General features: G+C 37.8%; 1 protein-coding gene across 1 annotated transcript in view; it reads right to left on the bottom strand.

The window, feature by feature from the left end:
• dhx33 (DEAH (Asp-Glu-Ala-His) box polypeptide 33) overlaps positions 1-22,861 on the bottom strand; it is a 36,597-nt gene extending 13,736 nt beyond the window's left edge. Inside the window, exons 1-7 of the mRNA XM_028807010.2 lie at positions 22,491-22,861; positions 13,172-13,332; positions 12,134-12,355; positions 10,559-10,729; positions 5,522-5,707; positions 3,544-3,655; positions 2,905-3,064 (exon numbers count right to left, since the gene is read on the bottom strand). Coding sequence (XP_028662843.1) covers positions 2,905-3,064; positions 3,544-3,655; positions 5,522-5,707; positions 10,559-10,729; positions 12,134-12,355; positions 13,172-13,332; positions 22,491-22,698 — 1,220 coding nt within the window. The 5' untranslated portion in view covers positions 22,699-22,861. The remainder of the gene's footprint in view (positions 1-2,904; positions 3,065-3,543; positions 3,656-5,521; positions 5,708-10,558; positions 10,730-12,133; positions 12,356-13,171; positions 13,333-22,490) is intronic.
• Between the last annotated feature and the right edge of the window lie 242 nt (positions 22,862-23,103).

Raw genomic sequence — 23,103 nt, forward strand, 5'->3', positions numbered from 1 at the left:
GCATCAAAATAATTTTACTGGGTGTCTCTAGGATATCATGGGTAAACTTGGCATTTTTTTTCAGAATTTTTAGAGACCAAAATCTTGGGATTTCTGGAAAAATCGGTTGGTTTGACTTCGAACAACCCTTATAGTAAGGCTGCCTTACTGTTTTATGTACATAATGCATACAGGCAACCCTCAATTAATAGACGAGTTCCATTCCTAACAACATTTGCAACCCAATTTTGTAGGTCAGTTGGAATTTACACAGGACATGTTCATTAATGGAAATCAGCAAAAATGCTTTATTACTTACTTTACAGAAAAAATGATCAAGTTATTAATAAAATGACTTTGTGGCAATAGTGCTGCAGTAATTATTAGAACTACAGTGGAACCTCGGTTCACGAATGTCTCAGTACACGTACAAATCGGTTTACGACCAAAAAGTTCGCCAAACTTTTGCCTCGGTTCACACAAGAGAGAGATAGCGAGAGAGTGCGACACACACACACACACACACACAGAGGCAGTGCGAGAACACACAGAGGCAGCGCGAGAGAGAGAGACAGACGCACACACACAGGCAGCACGAGAGAGAGGGGGCTGGACGCATAAGGTAGGAAGGCAGTTAAAGAATGCGCTGGGCGTGATTTTGTTTTCACTTCTGTGTACAGCGATCGGTTTGTAGCGTGCATTGTTGCAATGTTACTTTTCTTGGTGGTTTATTAAATTACGGATTTTTTCAAATGTTCATTTTTTTTTCCCTGTGCTTAAAACTCAGCCAGCGGTTGGTAGTGCTATAGCGCGAACTATTGCAGTGTTAGTTTTCTCTGTTGTTCAAGGTTTTCTCAGTGTTATTCAATGTTTTTACATTTAGTTTACTATTACGCTGTGCATTCTATGGTTTAATTAACTATATTTGTGCTTAACAACTTAAAAAAATATATATATTTACATACAGTTCGTATGGTCTGAAACGGATTAATTGTATTTACATACAATCCTATGGGGAAAATTGCTTCGGTTCACGACCAAATCGGTTTACGACCAGAATTTTGGAACGAATTATGGTCGTGAACCGAGGTTCCACTGTATAATGAACCATGTGTAACTGCAATATGTTGACTTCATGCTTAAACATTCTGCAGTTCCTCATAATAAAACAGTACACCTCATTGAGTTGAAAAAGGTATAAATAAAACCCACCACTAAAGGATGATTAAACCTCAGCAGAGACATATGTCACTTCCACTCTCCAGAAGCTGCAATTCCCAAGATGACATGGCTGCCTGGTGTACTTAAGATGTAGGCAAGTAAAAGCAGCAGGTCCTTCCGGTCCTCAGCTAAACAAACAGCTGCCTACCTAGCTACAATGCTGTGACAAAGATTATTGTGTGGGACGCAGGCAACACGTGCTGTCTTTGCTGATCACTAAGAGTGTTAACTTCCCCTCCCAGTATCTCTACTACCTGAAACGGCATGGCAGGGAAGTGAACTTAGGATCCAGTGAATTACAAGGGGCACTTTCTACCATTAAACTAAACAGGCAGCTGCAGATCTAGCTCCTTATCTGTGACTGAGCTTACTGTGCATGTAGCTGGTTAAATTTGGCAATAAGTGAATGAAAGCACAAAATTATAAAAAATGGTGAAAAAAGTCTGTAGTATGCAGTAGTATTTCTCAGCATCAGTGATAGCTGTAACATATTAATCTCTATCAAAACTAAGTAGAATTAGTTGAATTCTACTGAAAAAAACTGAGAATTTACGTGCTCATTCATATCTGCAGGTTTGTAGTTACCTAATACCAACCATTAAAATTTTTATTTTTTGTGCATGCATACTTACAATCTGATTTTATACTCAGCCTTAGGACAACTGAGGTTTAATATATATTTTCCTATGTTAGCCATTTGTCAGAGGTGTTCATGATAAAGTTAAATCTCTGTTTTAGTGGACAAAGGCATACAGTGGAACCTCGGGTCACGAACGTCTCGGAACATGTACAAATCGGGTTACGACCAAAAAGTTTTCCAAACTTTTGCATCTGTTCACAACCACACACTCGGTACACAAACAAGCCAGTTTCCCTTCCGGTTCGTACGCGCCGATGATTTACACACGTGTTCAGTCTCTCCCTGTAAGTACATTGTTCTTGGTCAGACGTGCATTGAGCAGAGGGACTTTACCTCAAAACTGTAATCTCCTCTCTAACTCTTGCAATGTTAGTTTTCTTGGTTGTTTATGTTTTTGTATGAATTAAGGATTTTTCAAATATTCATTTTTTTTCCCTGTGCTTAAAACTCATTAAAAACTGTTTACAGCGAGCGGTTCGTAAGGCTGTAGCGTGAACTCTTACAACGTTAGTTTTCTCTGTTCAAGGTTTTCTCAGTGTTATTCAATGTTTTTACGTGCAGTATGTATAGATAGATAGATAGATAGATAGATAGATAGATAGATAGATAGATAGATAGATAGATAGATAGATAGATAGATAGATAGATAGAATACTCTATTAATCCCAAGGGAAAATTCACATTCACGTTTACTATTACACTGTGCATTCTGTGCTATAATTAACTATTATTTTTGTGCTTAAAAATCTTAAAAAAAATATTTACATACAGTTCGTACAGTCTGGAACGGATTAATTGTATTTACATACAATCCTATGGGGGAAATTACTTCGGGTCACGACCAAATCGGGTTGCAACCAGAGTTTTGGAACGAATTACGGTCATGACTCGAGATTCCACTGTATATTAAAATAATAAAATGTAACATTTTTCTGTAATGTGCCACTGTGACAGTCCTCTTGCAAGCACATTTAATCTTAATGATTTCCTAATACTGTTTATATACTGTAGGAGACAGAAATTTTAACTGTTACTTAAAAGAACCAGAATGCATTATGACTTACCGCTGTATTTCTGGCACTGTCATGCTATTGAACTTCTCAAATTCTTCCTCTGTGTACAGACGATAACACACTCCACTGTCTTCCCGGCCTGCCCTCCCAGTACGCTGCCATGCTTGTGCTTTTGAAATCCTCTGCACAGCCAAAACTTCAAGCCCACTGTCTGTAGTACAAGAGATTCTATAAGCAAAATTGTAAACAGACAGCACCACACTTCCAACATAACTAATAGTCTATCTCTACAAAGGATAAATTTGATATTAACTTAAAATTAATGCCCAATGTTCAAGTCTACAGTAAATTTGTTTTAATAAACTAAATAAGTGCTATGAAAGCACTTCCATATCCACTCCCTATTGACTAACTAAATGAGACATTATGTGCTCCTTTATTTCTTGACTTCCTTAATTCACCTACTCAGTGTTAATATTTTTCAAAATGGTTTGAAAAATCACTTTAAATTGTGAAAGTGCACAAAATATGAAAATCACCAACATAAAGTTGACTTTTTTGATAAGAAACAAAACATTTTAAACAAATCACAGCAGAGAAACCAATTACAATACTAATCTTTGCTTCCAAGTTTGGTTTTATTTATTTTTTATCCACAGCATATCAAATTGAAGGACATAAATGACAAACCTGGATTATAGCGCTTTGCCTTCACCATCCCAGTATCAATGACAAATTTAATCCCAGGAATAGTAATGGAGGTCTCTGCAATGTTTGTTGAAAGGATGACTTTTCGACAGCCCTAAATAGCATCAGGTACCAGAATGAACAACACGTTATGTCTCCTCAGTCACAACTAATGAAAAATTACATACACATCATAATATATAGTAATTATGGATCATACTGTTTAAAATTCTGCATAGTATTACTTCAGTGCAATATTATCGTTATCCTGTTGTCATATTAAAAAGCTACCATTTTTATAAATGCATTTGCCATTAACTAATACCTTGAATGTTTTATTTGCTCCTGAGCAGCCCTAGACAACCCCCCCAACAGTCACATTGTAATGCAAGCTTCATTAGGAATTCACCAGTAAAGTCCCAAGTTAAGGGCAAATTTGAGTAAAGCATGAAAACTTCACTCAACAACTTCACACATAAAGGCTTAGCATGATTCAAGGGAAATAAATGACAGGGTCTGCTTTTGTGCCTTGGGAGCTTTCAGGAATACTAAAAATGCAGTACCGTGTTTCTTCTGACCCTTACTGCTTTGCATTAGAATCTTTCATTTTAAGTTTCCCATCTATGGTATTGCTTATATTTTCCTTATTTATTCTTGAAGTACAAACCAAATAATAGAACAGAATTGCACAACACTCAGCTATCGAAGTTTAAAACTGTTTACCCCTGTGATATTCTGCTTTAGTCCAAATCAATAACAACTGAGACATTGGTGGTTGTGGACCTATTGCACACCTTTCATGATCCATACCCCATTATTGAATTTGTTATGTTTAAATGCTAACAACCCACAAAATTACAGGTTCACTCTGATGTAGCAGTGATAATAGAAATTGTACTGTAAGAGCCCTTTTAAGTAAATTACTGTTTTCTTAATTTGCTCTAAGCATATACTTAGTTATGTTAAAAAGTTAAGTTTCTATAGCAATATAGAACACATAATGGAAGCGTCTATATTAACCCAAACAAGCTAATATGCAAATGGAATATTCTAGCTTGTTTTCTTGACAAATACGATGTTTCTGTTTTTGTTCTGTACTCTGTATCTGTATGAATAATGTATACTAAAGAAAAGTGACACAATTTTAAACACAAAATGTTACTGAAGACTAACATAAGAAAGCTGAGGTTGTAACAACACATAGAAGAAACACTTTTTCCTTTTTTATTGTGAGTGTGTATGTGTGATGTTTTTCATGAATTTTTTATAATTTGTTCTGTGAACTTTCACATAAGTATTTAAAACAAACTTCATTAGATTGTGAGTTTTCCTTTTGCTCCAGGGGTGGGTATGAGCCTATCCCAGCTAGCATGGGGCACAAGGCATGAACAAAGAGAGTGGTACCAATCCATTGCACACACACTAGGGTCAATTTAGCTTTGCCAATTCATCTAAACTGGAAATCTTTGGACAGTGGGAGGAAACCCACAGACATGAGGGGAACGTGCAAACTCAATGCAGGGAGGACCCGGAACATGAACCAGCAGCACTACTAGTGCACCACCCAGCCTACCCTGGGTTACAATTTGCCCAGTAAAATTAAATAACAAAGATGAAACAGAATACTACTACAGCCTAAAAAGTAATCTCTGGAAGAAAATATAGAATTGAAATGGATTGTACATATGATGAGAACTATCCCTTTATAGATGGATCACATGGACACATCTCTCTCTTGCTCTCTCTCTCCACTTACATTACAGAACGTAGAAATTATTCACCCTACCTGAGAAATAAGGCTGTTTTGCAGCCAATATAATTTTAAACAGGTATAATTGTTTTATGAAAAATTAAACTTTTTTTTCCATGCTGTTACAAAGAATGAAGAAAAGTTCAGGTATGTCTATACCAAGGAATAATATAAGAAAACATTTGCTGTTATGTTCCAAGTATAACTTCTTTAAGGTTTATTTTTATTTACCTTTGCAGCAACGTGGAAAACTTTCATCTGCTGCATGTAGGGAAGAGAAGCATAGAGAGGGACGACAGTCATTTGTGGACAGCTATCAGGTAGGTGTTTAGCAATATCTCGGCATGTACGGGCCATGGCTTCAATTTCTTCTTGCCCTGTCAGAAACACTAAAATGTCATGCGAAGAAGGAGCCTCCTAAAATAAAAATAAAAAAAAAACCATTAAAAACAACCGAAAATAAAGTCAGCTGAAGTAAATGTAATTACAAAATTGTTATTGTTATTTACAAGAAGCAGGGTCTGCTACACTGTATTTACTGATTACCCAAGTACTCGCACTAAAAGCTTAGATTTATCTCTGTTACATTCAGCTTTCATATTTATTGGTAGGCACCGTAATATTGGGAAGTTTTCCATTAAGTATGCATATGAAGGAACCAAGCTGCCCTGTACAGGGTGGTCCAGATCTAATTATGCAATTATTGCATTGCATTAAAAGTTGCATAGTTAGATCTGGACAACCCTATATATGTCTTCCACATATAATATTTCTTCCGAACAGTTTCATGCTGTCCTGTAGGAAATCACTGCAGACTGTGGAAGTAGAATGCAGATGACAATTTAAATTGGCAGAGAGATTCAAGTGGAGCAAAGAGAGCTCAGAGTACAACATTTGACTGGCTGCCATTACACACACAGCAGATAACTGCATGGGTCCCCTAGAAGAAGCAAGCTGATCAGTACAGCCCAGAGTGAAGGCAGAAAAGTTTGTATTCTGCCAAATGTTAGGGCAAAAACCAAGTTACAACAAAGTAAAGCACGCATAATAATACAACTTTAAATCAAATAATTGGGAGTGTGAACATCCTGTCACTTAATTAATATCATCAGTGTTTGCATCGAGAGCAAAAAAATCAAGTAATCAAAACTACAATCATTTTTATGTCTTTTATGTTGTGATAAATAGAAGGGTGGACAGACTTGGAAACCACAAATGACATAAAGATAGGAATCAAAGAAAGAAGAGTTGTGGAACTCTGGAACAAACTACTGAGATGTACAGTTGAAGCAGAAACCTTGATAACCTTTAAGAAAAATCTGGATGAGATACTGAGACAGCTTAGCTATTAGCTAAACAAACGGGCTTGATAGACTGAATAGTCTCTCCTTGTTTGTCAATATCTTATGTCCTAAGAAAGAGAGAGGAGGCTAGAGAAATGTTGCAGTTAAACTAACCACATTTAGTTAAATCTTAGTACGGTCATATTTTCCAAACCTTACTCTGTACTTGTGTATCCTTTCAATCTTCAGTAGACACTTATGAAGAAAGAAGCTTATTAGTGTTTCTTCATGTTACCTCTGAATAATCATCATATGGACACAGTATAATGACTGTATCATACTCTCAGAAACTACCTGTGTCATGGACAGGCAGTGTAAAAAACACAAGAATGGACGATACAATACATAGTAGTGGAGAGACGTGTGTTTGGGTAGCTCATTGGAGTAATTTTGTTTTTTCTACTTAATTTCTCCGAAAGCCTAAAACAAACCACTTAATGAACCAAAATGTTTTCTACAACTGGCTAGAAGCTTTGTTAAGAGGCATCTCACACTGAGGTGAACGAAGGAAGATGCATTATAGTACATATCAAACGTCTCCAAAGATAGAAAGTTTTTAATTGAGCTATTCTTTCAGCTCTTTCTTTTTCATTGTTTTCTATTTTGGTGTGATTATATTATTTCTTTGGTTCCAGCTTTGATTTTTGCAATTATCCACTATTTTGGACTTCAATGGTCACTTCCTGGAACATTTGTGTACTGGCTTTGATGTTAAAAGATTAGGCTCATCTCTGGCAGAAAAAACAAAACAGTAGACTTTTAACTAACAAAGAGGGTGCTGTGATCCACTTATTGCCCAATCCATTAGTAGTCTTCATTCTTACTACATCTACCTAGTCAATTTTTAGGTTTTAAACACTTAAAATAGTTCTTGGTATTTGCAAAAAATCCTATATGAATCCCATAGTAGATAAATTTCCTGCCACCATCCATCTAATTTAAATTTGATGAGCTCCTACAACAAATAATTTTTGTGTTTCTAGCTATAACAGTCTTTCTGCTGAGCTTCTACCAGCTTTCTTAAATTGGGTATCTACTGTAACCAATTTTTCTAGATGGTAAACATTGCCATTACACTGACAAAAATTCAAAAATCAAAATCAGGAAAGCATCCTTCTAATTTATACTATCACCCAATTTGTATAATAAACACTGATATAAGGCTGCTGGCAAAACTCTTACAGGCATTTACAATTTAATTCACCCTAACCACACTGGTTTTGTTCAGTCCAGTCAAACTATGGAAACATCCACCGTCTCCTTTATGTTATCAGTGTAACTGGATACTGAACACCTTCAGCTACAGCATTCTCACTAGAAACAGAGAAAGCTTTTCATCCTATGTATTAAATCTTTCTTTAGCAGGTTCTAGATGTAATACGGTTCAAGATGTAACTATATGATCAAGGCTCTTTAATTTCTCTCCTTCAGAAGTGATTTCACAACTCAGATATTTCCAAATCATGTCACATCTCTTCAGGTACGAGGGAAGGCTGACCTTTATCCTTTTTAATTTTTTGTCTTCTTATTGAGCCTCTAGACCAGGGGTCTCCAACACGTCGCTCGCGAGCTACCGGTAGCACGCAACCCCTTTCCAAGTAGCTCACCAAAGGGTTAATGAATCCTACATAAATTTGAACACTTGATTAGTCAAATTAGGGGTGGGTGATCTTTCCAAAAAAAAATCATATCACAATCCACAATCTGAATTGCAATCTATCTTTTCAATGTGGCATACACTTAAGAGAATATCTGGACTCAAACTCATCAAGAACCTAAGTAACAATTTATTTTAAATATCAAACAAAGTTGAATTCAATTGTAAGGAACACGCCCCGAAGCTGGCGAGTGAGTGAGGAGAGACCCTAAGACCCAAAACCCCCCCCCACCAACCAACCCCCTCGGCCCGTTGTGTGGATTTCGGATTCGCGAAAATAAATCAGTAACGCAAGCGAACTATGATACATAGCGAAGTGAGAGAAATCACAACATCAACCGGAATGCTCAAGCAAATTATAGAAAAAAAAAAAAAACGATCTAAATCCATTAAGTTGTTCTCTCGTGAAAAGCGGACAGACAGACATTGGATTTTATATATTATATATTAGTAAACCTTCAAAATAAGGTGCAGGTAAAGTCTTAACAGCATTCTCAGCATTTCTGGAGCTTAGTAAAGACAGATAATTATAAGAATCTTCACCAAGCAGCTCTGAAAATGTTTGCTTTGTTTGGGTCTCCTTACCTCTGTGAGTCTGCCTTTTCTGACATGAAATCAAAGTTCAGAACAAGACTGACAGATGAACATTTAAATGACTCTGTAAGAGTGAACCTAAGTGGCTACACTCCACCATACACCTCTCTTGTTGACTCCATGCAGTGCCAGTCATCTCACTAACTAAAACACAAATCACACATGCAACTGGACATGTCAATACTCTTGTGAAGTGAAACAGTGACATGTAACAAAATGACAAATGAATAAGTAATATCTGTATTTCTAATTGCATTGTTTTGTTTTGACAGCATTCCTGTTTTAATTCAATAGTGTGAGATACACTAGAAAATGCATACAGACATACAAAAGGCACTTGCAGGTGCAATAAATATTTTTTTGTAATGTTTTAATGCAAAATGTGAGTTGTGGACACCAACATTTTATAAATGTTCAGGCAAAACAAGCTTATTCAGTTTATTTGGGTTGAAATAACCTATGAGAATAAACGTTAGAAAACATGAGTAGCTCTCGGCCATTTTCATTTTGTAAAAGTAGCTCTCGGGGGGGAAAAAAAGGTTGGAGACCCCTGCTCTACATTTTGCCTTTTGTAAGCTGGATTTGATCACTCCATTTAATATAGAGGGTGTGTCCCTTCAAAAAACGACATCCTGCTTTTTTTGGTAGTGCCCCCTCAAATGTCCCCCACATCCCTATTTGTTAAATTCTTATACGGTAGTGTCTTGTTATAAAATGATCTGGTCCAAATCCACTCTTCTGGCCTTACATAAACCAAGCCAGCAATCCTCTGTACTGCTATCCTACTGATAATTTAATTAACACATCCTGATGTAGACATTTCATTGTCCCGACTAGCACTATTTTAAAGAGTGTATAGTTATCTGTTTCTTGTTGGCCTCCTATCTTTCTGTTCTTGTTTAGCTATTATTAAAAATGGACACTGTTCCCCCAGTTAAATATTTTTCTGAAGTCAGATCCTCTCTCTCCCATTTTATCTGAAATTCCAAAAGACCCTCCAAATATGCAGTTTATTCTAATCGATAACAAATCAGACAGGATGGAGTGTTCTTAGAAAATTAAGAACTGTATGAATGGGTGTACACATCCTGTCCAATCTAGAACTGAACTGTTAGCCCAACGCAAAGCAAAAGAATTATAAATTATGAATCAATTACATTTGAATCAATTAAAAATGTATATGTTCTTTTTCTGGGTATGCTTTACTGTAATTCAACTTTAAAAATCTGTATGCATTTCTTTTTTCTGTAAAAAGTCATTCCTCACATTATTTATTGCTATTATTATTAAATATTTATAGCTGCTAATGTGATCAAAGTATTCCTAAGGCAAGATTGACTTTCATGTTTAGTAATTCTTGTGACAGTCTCAAAAATGATAAATAATGGTAGGATTATTCTAGTTCATCACTTGTTTCTGGCCTAACAATGGGTGAAAACAACCTTAGTTTCAAAGTGGAGGTAAGAACCTAAAATATTTTTAAAAAATGGTGGCACCCACCACACCACTGAGATATAAGCAACATTAGGAGACAAAAAAAATAAAATCAGAAATATGCATACAAGTAGAAACTACAAAATAAACAGCAGCAGATATCTGCACAATGTGAGAAACGACATGCTTAAGACAAACTGTTAATGGTAAACATCAGTTTAGCACAGCAGAATTACTTACCTGGTGAATCTGAAACACAGATATTAGTGCTGCCTGGAGGTAGTCTGACTGAGTCTGCTTCGTATAAAATATCTGAATGGAGTGCTGCCTGCCTTCCAAATACAAAACTGGTGCGTTATTGAAGTACTGGGAAAACAGGTCTACATCCATAGTAGCTGACATAATGATCACCTAGAGCAAAAAAATAAAAATAAGAAAGTCAGTATTTTACAAATGGCAATATAACTGACAAAATAGAAATAACTATTACAAGTGTTCACAAAACTACAACATACACAATAGAATAAGAACATCTCCATTATTTTTATCACTCTTAATAAAGTACTAGTTACCCATAGTCATCTTATCTTCTCTTTGCATGCTTCATAAAGTGTATTTTATATCAACAATAAAAGTTGGAATGTTTGAATGTGCATGATAACTGGTATAAAGAATAAGTTTTGGTTTTAAAATTGTTGTAAAATGTGATTACCGTATATACTCGAGTATAAGCCGACCCGAATATAAGCCGAGGTACCTAATTTTACAGTACCTACAAAATCTGGAAAAACTTATTGACTCGAGTATAAGCCTAGGGTGGGAAATGCAGCAGCTACTGGTAAGTTTCAATAATCAAAATAAATACCAATAAAATTACCGTACATTAATTGAGGCATTAGTAGGTTAAATGCTTTTGAGTATTTATTTCAAAGAAAAACAGTAAACTAGCTCTGTAAGTGGAGAAGAGGGTCAACAAAAACAATATGGTATCTCTCTCGCTCGCTCGCTCGCTCTCTCTCTAGTGTGTGTGTGTGTGTGTGTGTGTGTGTCTCTCTCTCTTGCGTGCGCTCTCTCTCTCGCTGCACAGGGAGAGACTGAACACGTGCGGAAATCATTGGTGCGCACAAACCGAAACGGAAACTGGCTTGTTCGTATACCGTGGGGCAGCGGGACCTGACTCGAATATAAGTTGAGGGTGACGTTTTTCAGCACATTTTGGGTGCTGAAAAACTCGGCTTATATTCAAGTATATACAGAAAGTATTCTGTGTGTGATCATTCTGAAGACCCTGCGGTAGAAGATTTCGAGGTAACACAAATAGAAGGGTTTGATGCTACACTGGAACTCACATGTCTCTCAGATTCCATTCCAACTATGAAAGTGCCCAGTCTAGCGATGTCATCATCCCACCCCACTCGCCACCAATTCGGGGCACACCGGTTTAAAAGAAGGCCGGTGGTCTTAACAGTCCATCTTAAGGATCAATAGAGACATTTCTGTGCTTGGAGATGACTCTGGTCCTACTTGTTCGCATCTTTGACCAGTTTTTATAGCACTTGTGAAAATACATGGAAGCCAGAATGATCTCCAACCTTTTTCCCAGTTTCTCTTCTTTTTAATTTCTAGATTTCAGACATTGAAATTTATGTGTTCCACAATACTAAATAAAACGTGAAACATTATGTAGTACAGAATTCATCTTTGTTGTAGTGCATTACTGCCAAATGAAAAAGAAAGAAAATTCTCTCACTTTCAAGACCCCGGAGTGTGTAAGCTGCAATCAGAGTATAAAATTTTTTTAAAAATCACCTCTACCTTTAAAGGAAATTTGTCCTTCCGTCTCTCCTGTGCATTTTTTATCACTCCAAATAGAACATCCGTGTGAAGAGTCCTCTCATGAGCTTCATCAAGAATTACTACGGAATACCTTTGCAAAAGCCGGTCCCCAAGTGCTTCCCGTAACAGCATGCCATCTGTCATAAACTTCACCTTGGTTTCAGCAGAAGTAACATCTTCAAAACGTACGGTGTATCCTACCTGAAACGGAGACAAAGTACCAAATGAACCTCACATTTCTCATTTATAGACAGACAAAAGTGAACAGTTAAAATCTTGTCAGTCATTTTGTATCTAGTCACAGCTTGACCGAATTGAAGAAATCAAACACTACCTTTATAACACATCCCATTGATCATCCTCTGAAAATACTGTAATGATACACCCATTAGACTGCAGGCACAAGTTCTGGTTGACCTTTTTTGAGTACAAAATGCCATTCCAGAATACTGAGTTTTGGAAAACAATTGGTATCTATTAAAATGCAAATTAATCCAAATAAAATAAATAAATTGGCTGCTCTGCCAACTGTAAACAGTCCATTCTTCTTCAAATATAGTAAAATACAGTATAGTTTGTGCATTTTAGTACCCCTTTGATAAAAGCAGTTAACATTTGCATAAAACTGTGCTAAGTAGTTATAGCCCGATTGTCTTGTATTACTTGAGGAAATGCTCTGTGGCAGTATCAGTGCACGTATACGGTTTCTGTTGATCACCAGGGAAATTAATTTGTATCTTTTAAGATGAAAGACATTAATTGCTTTCTTCTCTATTAGTCAGACACAATGTTATGTTGCATGTAGGTTGTTTAATAAATAATAAAACTTGCTTTGAGACGGGTGACAAATGACAATTACGTACTATTCTCAACGCTCCATAATTAAATGCCACTAAGTGTTGCATTCAGACTGGTTATTTCAAGTTAAGACTCAAGAGAGAACCACCCGTAAAAATGCACACATTTACATCTACAATGCAAAGACCAAAACTAAGAATAGAATAAAAACTAACAAACCAGTTTTCCTAATTCACTCTTTTTTTCTTCTGATACCCTGGCTGCTAAAGAGATGGCTGCAACCCTTCGGGGCTGTGTGATGGCTACAATACCCTGACGTCCAATGCCAGCTTCATACAGATATTGGGGAATCTGTGTTGTCTTCCCAGAGCCAGTTTCTCCTGAAAAAAATGGAAATTACATTTGCTAAGACAAGCCAAGCAAAATGACACCTTTTATTGGCTAACTAAAAAGATTACAATATGCAAGCTTTCGAGGCAACTCGAAATTGATTACATCTTGCCTGAAGAAGGGGCCTGAGTTGCCTCGAAAGCTTGCATATTGTAATCTTTTTAGTTAGCCAATAAAAGGTGTCATTTTGCTTGGCTTGTCTCTACATTCATAATGGCTAACACGGTACAACACCCTAGTACTACAGATTTGCTAAGACAATATTCACACATACCGCATGCCATCAAAAAGGAACTTACCAAAATTTCTTAAGACATTCATCATATATTTTTTACAAAGATTCAAGAATGATACATACTGGAGAAAAAAAATTCCAACCTGATCAACAAGCCATAATAACAATAAAATACAGTAATGCTCAAAACTGGCTAAAATTGGATTTTTATTCCTTAAATGCATTTCAGGGATCCCAGTTCCATTGCTGCCCTATTGTGGGATTATAATTTTTTTAGTGTCTGATAGGGGAAAGAGTTTAGTATGAAAGATTGTAGATACTGTGATGGGCTATGATTATTAGTGCCTTGCACCCAGTGTTTGCTGGGATAGGCTCCAGCTTCCCCGTGGCCCCACTCCAGAGAAAAAAGTTTAGAAAATGGATGGATAGATGGATGATTGTAGTAAGCAAGAAGATGTGTGTGAACATGTACTGCTACAAACTGGCATCCAGTTCAGTTTGGTTTATGTGTATGAGGATGACAGAAGCAGATGCAATTTCTATGACACAGTAATGGACTAAGCAGGTACAGAAAATAGACAAATTTATGGTTAGAATGTTTTCAAAGAAAAAAAATGTAGAATTTTAGCATTCAACTTCTAGTACACTGCTATGGAGGTCATTTTAATTATGTTTTAAATAAACTCAGCAAAATAAATGCACCAATATTAATACATGGGTTCACAATCTTTATTAATGTTTCAATTCACATTTTGATTAGCTAGCCTTCAAGTAAAATATTATATAGGCCTACGTCTGACTGGAGTTAAAGCTATTGAATCAGAGAACAGCCCCGAGACAATGGTTTAGAATGAATTAGGACCACCATCATGCTAACAATACTTTTAATAATTACGATATTCTGGAAAAAGCCCACTATTTACAACTTCAAAGATTTGTGGGTGTGTAAAGCATGGTAAATAACATGAATGGTGGGGCTCTTTGGATTATGATATGGGGATTAACTCAACTGTTCCCGTTGCTCCATTTAGACTCTATATCCAGCAAGTTTTTAAACATGTTTCCAGTTTCTTGCATCATTATCATCATTTTCGGGAACTATTTTTGTGCCTGGTTTGATTTCTACCTTGCACCAGATACTGGTGAGTTAGGCTCTGAAGGATTAGGTGGATTCAATCATTAATGGATGGATGGACGGAAAATGTTGTTAAAAAATTAAGTATACTTCTGGCCAACAGTAATTTTTGCATTACAGAGCTGTGATTTGTAGCAATTCTAAATAAAGTTTGAATTAGTTTTACTTATCTAGTTGTACACAATACACTATTAAAAATGTATGCTGTTAAATTATCTGTGCAATTTTTTTAAACTTACAGTAATAGGCAACATTAAGTATATCTATTCAGCATAATACACAAGTAAGTGAATGAATGAACTGGTTTATGCCTTAATAGTTTAAAAATGTCATTGTAATAAATACATTTTCTAGTGTGTGCTGTAATGCATACAAATTTCAGATTATTACATACTAACAGATAATTAGATTGTGTAATAGTAAGTAGTGCTCACGGGGTACTGGGCATTAGAGTGGACACTGCTGTTGACTGAATTTACATTGGTCAACAAACCAACTTGGCTGCTGTCCTCTCACCTCATAGAGCTGAAAACAAAAGACAGAAACTAATGTCTTGAAGACTGCAAGAATTACAAGACTTCATAAGATACTGTGAAGTGTTCGATCCAAAGCTTAACATACCCAGTGCTGCCAGCATAACAGCCTGCACCTTGTACAGATACAAATTGCTACAACATAAGTGACAAACATTTTATAACACACACAAAAGACCACGTTCTCTACAGCTGGCTGGAGCAAAAATTTTTTTTTTTTTATAAGTGTATCTGTGCCTGGGGTACCATAGTTACCCTTGGTGGTCCCAAGACTGAATAAAATGAGGAGGGTTAAGGTTGGGCTGGTCCCCCATCCTCATAAAAACTAAACTAACTACAGAAACAGACATTGATGATGCAGTTCTCAGCAAGATCACTATAGCCTCAGCTGGTTGCAAACAGCACAGCAAGGATACTTGTGACATGACAAACCTGAGCCAAAGCCGAAAAGAAGTTCAGGGTCCAATTAGTGTGATTGCAACAACCACCAGAGTGTTTATAGCTTGCAGAAAAACCAAAGTGGGTTGCTGGAACATACAAACTCTCAATGCGCCTAGCAGATGTGCATAGGTAATTTCTGAAATGAAACACTACCATCTTGATGTCCTTGGAATTAGTGAGGTGATATGGACTGATACCAATAGGCAGGTTATCGATGGAATTACGGTATTACATTCTGGCAGAAAGGATGGCATTCACAGTCAAGGTGTTGCACTCCTCCTGCCAAATGCAGCATTGATAGCCTTGTCACAATAGGAACCCGTCAACAAACAACTTAACCATGTGATTCGTCACAAGGCATGCTAAAGTATCCATCATCCAGTGCTACATCCCAACTGAAGATGCTGATGAAGTGTCGAAAGACACTTTCTACTGTACCTTACCACATGCAGTAAACAGAATCCCGCAGCACAATATCAAGCTGCTGATTGGCAATCTGAATGCCAAGGTCAGTTACAACAATGCTGGCCAGGGCAGGGTGATGGACCCGCACAGTGTCAGCACTCAAGATGCAAATGGAGAGCAATTTATGCAGTTCTGCCAAGTAAACAATTTGGTTATTGGTGGCATTAAGTTCCTGCATAAGCACTGCCACAAGATCACCTGGAGATCCCCAGACACTAATTATGAAAACCAAATAGATCACATTGCCATTGGAAGGAGATGGACACGTTCAATACAAGATGACCGTACACACCATGGGGCGGACTGTGAGAGCGACCATTACCTATCAGTAGCCAAAGTCAAGATTCAGTTGAAAGTGAGCACCAAGGCAACAGCAACAACCACAACCAGATATGTTGTGAAAAGGCTCAAAGACCCCCATACTGTGGCAGTATTCCGTATCAAGACATCTAATCACTTCCAAGTACTCTTCAATTCCTCCACAGATCTAGAATCACAATGGTCAGACTTTAAGAAGTTGGTATACAGAGCTGCAGCAGATGTTCTTCGCACTGCCAGTCAACTGAAGGAAGCAAGAAGCGACACAACATGGTCACTCATAGAGGATCAGAAAAATATCCAACTGCAACTGATATCAGAATGTGACTCAAATCGTCAACAAGCCCTTCTCCAGGATTATGCAGACTGAAACAAACACATCAAAAACAGTGCATGAAATAACAAATGGCAGTTGGTAAATATAACCAGGCAACATCGTGAGGAGAACTGTGCAGTGTTCCAAATCGTCCACACATCATCTGGCAAACAGGACTGACACAATATCCCAGTCCTTGACAAAAATGGTAAGATTATATTGGATGAGAAGGGAATCGCAGCAAGATGGAAGGAACACTTTTCCAATATCCTAAATAGACCTAAAACCAACCTCCTCCCTTACAGATCTGGAGCTTAAACAGGTGCTTTGGCCTAAAGTTACATCCACAAGTCCATTTATCATCTACTGTGATCCATTTACACTAGCAACTTACACAGACACCAGTGGCCTCAAGAACAGAAAATCTGCTGGCATTGACAATATTTGCGGGGTATTGATTTCATGCGGTAAAAGGGGGAGGTGTTGGAGAGGGTGCTAGAAAGTTGTGTTTGGGGTTAGGAAGTCAGCGATTGTTCAGGTAAAACTTTTGTGACACTTTGTCATGTCAGTCACTACAGTATCAAAGAAAAGTTAGAAACGATTGCATTACTGCAAACAAAAGGTGATTAATCATCAGAACCAGGTGTAATTGAAAAAATACCAGGCCAAATTGAGGTCTGAAAAAGAGTAGACAACAAAGTCTTTTCGCATTCGCATCATTCAATGGACAAAACGTGGATTTACACAATAACAGACCATATGCTATGAGAATCTGTGGTCCCACAACAGTTAAAGGAACGACAAGTTAAATTTCAAAGAGTACACAATTCGGTCAGGTGTATATTGATGATCTCGGAGAAGTGATGCAAATTTTAACAAGCAAAAAGAAAGGTGATGTATATATTCCGCGAGTAGCACACACCAAAGGAGATCGTGATATGCCATTCGTAGTAAAATGTTTACAGTTTACCGTGAGAATAGCCTTTGCTATGACAATCAATAAATCACATGGACAAACAGAAAAACTCAGATTATTTATTACAATCTTCACTCACGGGCAGTTATACGTTGCGTTGTCATAATGTGTCTCCAGAAAATATTGTTTTTAATGAAGCCTTAAAGTAAAAGTGAAGATAATGAAATTGAAACAATTCCAACACACAAATCATGTGCTCTCAGCGCATTGAAAGCGTAGAAGGACAATACAGTGAATAGAGACCCAAAGGCATTGGAGAGAAAAAAAGGCAGATAAGAGATTATGAAAGCAGTGGAATTCGAAAGGCTCAAACGAACGATGGCGCGATACAGATGCAGACAAGGGTACACAATATGAAAGCAGTAAAATTCAAAAGTATTGTAGCGTCCCACCCAGGTTGAGGGCTTTTTGGTTTTAAGTGCGTCCACTATTAATGAACATTCATTAGGATTAATGAATATCATTTGCTGTCATTGTCATTCACTTAACTTCCCTGAAGAAACAACTGGCAATACAACTGATGAGTTTACACGTTGTTGTCAAAGGGGTCAGGTTAGACTGCCTCCTTTACATGAATATCCTGAATATCTATGGATGTTTCTAACTAACAATGTACCCGAAAGTAAAAACATTATGGACTGCATTAGATCCTACAATAGTTCATTTGCTTTTGCATCTACCGGTGTAAATATCAGGCCACCAGCTGGCAATGGCCCATACTGCTTTCGCGTATGTGGACAAATATTACATCGGATTGGAACAGTGCACCCTGAGCCAAATCACGAACGCAAATATGCACAGATCTACGTGTTAGATCCAGATGACACACACTATCAACGATTTTACTACAAGTGTTGTGTATAAAGAAGTATTCCAATAGATCCTTCTAATGTGCCATGCTATGGGTTCTTTACTTCCTTTGTTCATCATCTACACCAGTGCTCCGCAACCTTTTCTCACCTACGACACACCAAAGTTCTTCCTAGAATTCCGCGGCACATCAAAAGCCAAAATATATAGCAGTGGCGTAGCTATGGGGTTCGGTCCGCTCCGAGCTCCAGCTATTTAGGGGCGTCCAAACTACGGTACTTTCCTTTTTTTTTTTGTTCCTTGAGGAGGCGCAAAAAAAAATTTCTTTCAGCTTTGGGGCGTCAAATTTTTCACCGCCCCGGACAACATGAACTCCAGCTACGCCACTGATATCCATCCATCCATCCATTATCCAACCCGCTATATCCTAATAGATATTATAGATATTAATTTAATACACGAATTTTACAATAAATTTTCATTTTTTATTATATGTATACATTTATTATAAGTATACATACATAAAAACTATATTATATTTACTTTTATGCAATCTTAATAATTATTATAAATAATGACTGATTAATGTGATACCTGCGCTTGTTTCAATGAACACAAAAGTTTTATATTCGGCTCAATATTTGACAGCGCAACCCGAAGTTCTTGGTCAAGATCTTTTAAGCATGACCGCTTATCATTTTTAATTAACACAAGAGTTGTTTGTCTTTTTTGGCGTAACTGGGATGGTTTGAATTTAGATGGCGATTTAGTTTACTGGGTGACATTGCCTCGTTTGATAGCTGATCGCCGCAAATGATGCATTGTGGCTTTGGAGCCGTTTTGTCACCACACCACGAGAATCCATATCGAATGTAGTCTTCGTTGTACTTCCTTTTCACAATTTTCTGGGGTTTTTTTTGCAACACTTGTGCTGGGTTCTTCATCATCTGTACGTGAAGACGAATCTTTTCCACGTAAAAATTTATCTATATTTAAAGGGGTATAAAACTAAATATGAATCACACGAAGAACGTTAACCGTACACAATTCAGCAACACAACTAATAGTAATGAATGATAACTACTGTCGCAAGACGAGTGAATGCGACGTAGCACGACTAATACGTCGGCTTGAATTGAATCTAGGTGAGGGTACGGAGCGCTCTGCCTATCAAAGCTTACTACGGAGTTGTCTGGCGACTATGTAGGGCCTACGTCTTAGGCGACAGGAGCCAGGCGCCAGGCGATGGGATTTATTATTTCAGAGAAATGACACATAAAATTATGAAACCTTTAAAAGGCTATTTACGCGAATATTTCATTGCACGTATTCTCGTTATTGTGTTTCTAAGGAGGACCGTTGAAATATTATTTAGTTAGAAAACTGTCTTATTTGACCGCGTCACACCTGTATTGGCTGAAGGCACACCAGTGTGCCACGGCACACTGGTTGCGGAGCACTGATCTACACCTTTACAATTCGATATATCTCATACATTCATCAATGTATTTCAGGTTACCCAACCCCGGGGGTAGGCGAGCGAAGCGAGCAGGGGGCGGAGCCCCCTTGTGTGTGTGTGTATATATATATATATATATATATATATATATATATATACACATATATATATATATATATATATATACATACACATACAGACACACACACACAAACAGATAGATACTTTATTAATCCCAAGGGGAAATTCACATTCTCCAGCAGCAGCATACTGATACAAAAAAAACACAATATTAAAGATTGACCAGCAAGCCCGCGATTCTCGAAAGAATCACAAATCCAAGAATGGCAATCACTTGTTGTTCCCTCTGATACGTGGAGGGGTGATATATCATGGAGGGTGGGTGCGTCCTGGGAAAGTTCATTTAATTAAATAAATATATTTGTACTAAAGCAGGCTCTTTTTGGAGCTGTGACTCATCTGGTACAACCTGACGTGCACGTGTTACCTCAGGTGTATCTCACAGGTCATAGCCGTGGTAAAGGTTTCATTTAATTAACTACACATATTTGTACCACAGCGGTGTCTTTGTGTGGGCGCCTTCGTTCATTGTTTTTATCCATACGGGTGAATCGCGTTGTGGGTGCATTCGTTCATTGCGTTTATCCATACGGGCTCATTTTGTATTTCCGTTAGTTGAGCTCTTTCATTGTGGAGCCGTGACGTGTTTCTGAAGTGGGCGCCACCTACTGACTCTGGGAAGCCGCTGCGTTGGACTCTGGGGCGCCGCAGTGCGCATGCGCTTCGGTGTGTCCGCCTTGCATAAATTTAACTACACATATTTGTACTACAGCGGTTTCTGTGTGGGCCGCTTCGTTCATTGTTTTTATCCATACGGGCGAAGCGCGTTGTGGGCGCGTTCGTTCATTGTGATTATCCATACGGGCTCGTTTTGTATTTCCGTTACGCCACCTACTGACTCTGGGGCGCCGCAGCGCATTTGTACTACAGCGGTTTCTTTGTGTGGGCGCCTTCGTTCATTGTTGTTATTCATACGGGCGAAGCGCGTGGTGGGCGCATTCGTTCATTGTGTTTATCCATACGGGCTCGTTTTGTATTTCCATTAGTTGAGCTCTTTCATTGTGGAGCCGTGACGTGTTTGCTTCTGGTGTGTCTGACGTGAGCGCCACCTACTGACTGTGGGAAGCCGCAGCGTTTGAGCGCAGTGCACATGCGTTTCGGTGCGCCCGTGCATAAATTAAACTGTGGTTTAGTAATATAGATAACAATGCAGGTAAAAACAGACAATAACTTTGTAACAAACATATTTCTGAACTAAATTATACCCAGAAATGCAATATTTTGATCTATACCATGTATAATTAAAGAAAAACTATAAATATACTATAAATGATACGAGTAATATGAATGACACAAACAGCACATAAAGATGAAGAAAATATTATTACCATCACCATCAGAACTGCAGAGAGCATACTACCTATGTAGACTAAAAACCCTTGGCATCTATTTAGCCTGTTCAGGCCCAGTTTTACAGAACCATCAATAAGAACAATCTTTGATGTCTTGCTTCTTTAAAAGTAGCCTGCTGTCCATGACTTGGAAAGATTGATCACTTGCCACCTGTATTGTTTTAATAACAACACAATTTCAACACAGAAAAAAAGGAGTTGGAAAAAATTTCAGTTGCTCTTTTCCACCCTGATCAATAAGCAATACTCAATTTTCCAGCCCATTCAATTTTTTGGGGTTGCTGGCTGCCAGATTCCTCCGTATTGGGCACAAGCCAGGAGCCATCCTCAGATTGGGTGCTAGCAGATTTCAAAACACACAAAAGCCTTTTCTTTATTCTTAGTTGAACAAACAACGAAAATGTAAAATCAGTTATTATTTGTTGTGTTATTTATCACTAATCTGACTTTAGGACTTGGTGAAAACTAGGTGATTGCTAGTCTGTTAATCTGAGACTAAAGTCGGAGAGCAGCGATAAGCCACCTACTTAAAATGAAGGATTTCATTAGTAACAATGGCCATCAAAGTAGGAAAACTGCCTAAAAATGCCCGCAGTCAGCAGGACTCTCGAGGCCACGCCAGGCGCCTCTGCTTTCACTGGATAATTGGGAATCGGTAAATGGGTGGATATTAAACAGGCCATTTAGTACTTACGACACACAAGTTGCTTAGCATGACGTCAACTATTACTTCAGAATGGAACAAGCGAGTGTTTCCACGACATAGTTAAATATAGCTTCCCAATGCAGTAAAACAAATTGAATTCGCATCATAAACTGACTGTCTGAAAGATGTGTCTTTATACTGTTTCCATTAATACGTCTTAACTTTTAACTTAAATGTTATTTTTATATTTGCCTATTAGTTAAGATTGTACCCGAGATCGCAATAGTCATCAGCACGAGGCTGACATCCCCCTGTACGTACCTATGAGAATCGTGCTCTGAAGCTGCCTTAGTCGGTTTATAAGCTGTGTTCTGGCTTGATAGATTGGAAGGTGTTTACGCTGTACCTCGATCGGGACCGAAGAAATTCCAGTCCTGGGAAGCAGCATACCAGGCTTTTTATTCAAAGCAAAAAGAGGCGATCCCGGCTTGAACTTCTTTGCCGGTGGAAGGTCAAGTTCTAGGGGCATGATCTGAAAAGGCAATACTTTATTTCTCTACTCCCGACGACACCCAACATTAAGTGAAATCCGCATTGCTTAGAAGGGAAGCAAAACCAAAACAAAACTCCGAATTTCTTCTCCCCCCCATGTGGCTTCAGCGAGCTATTGGCGCAGTTCAATGACGTCATTTGAAGCGCCAACTTTATTTAAATGTTCATGTAGTGTTAAACTACAGAGACGTGGTTAGTCGCTACTTAAAAGTGATTCTGTCCATTAAGAAAACTAACGCTGTGATTACTTCTAACAAAGGGTACGTATCAGACACGTTTGCGAGACAATTTCTGTATTACTAAAGTAAGTTGTTTTAGCAAACATCCCTTTTATCAAAATGTGCCAAATGAAGTTGTCCGTCCATCTTTCCATCCATAAGCC

Source organism: Erpetoichthys calabaricus, chromosome 8 (genome assembly GCF_900747795.2).
Source record: "Erpetoichthys calabaricus chromosome 8, fErpCal1.3, whole genome shotgun sequence".
Taxonomy (NCBI): Eukaryota; Metazoa; Chordata; class Cladistia; order Polypteriformes; family Polypteridae; genus Erpetoichthys; species Erpetoichthys calabaricus.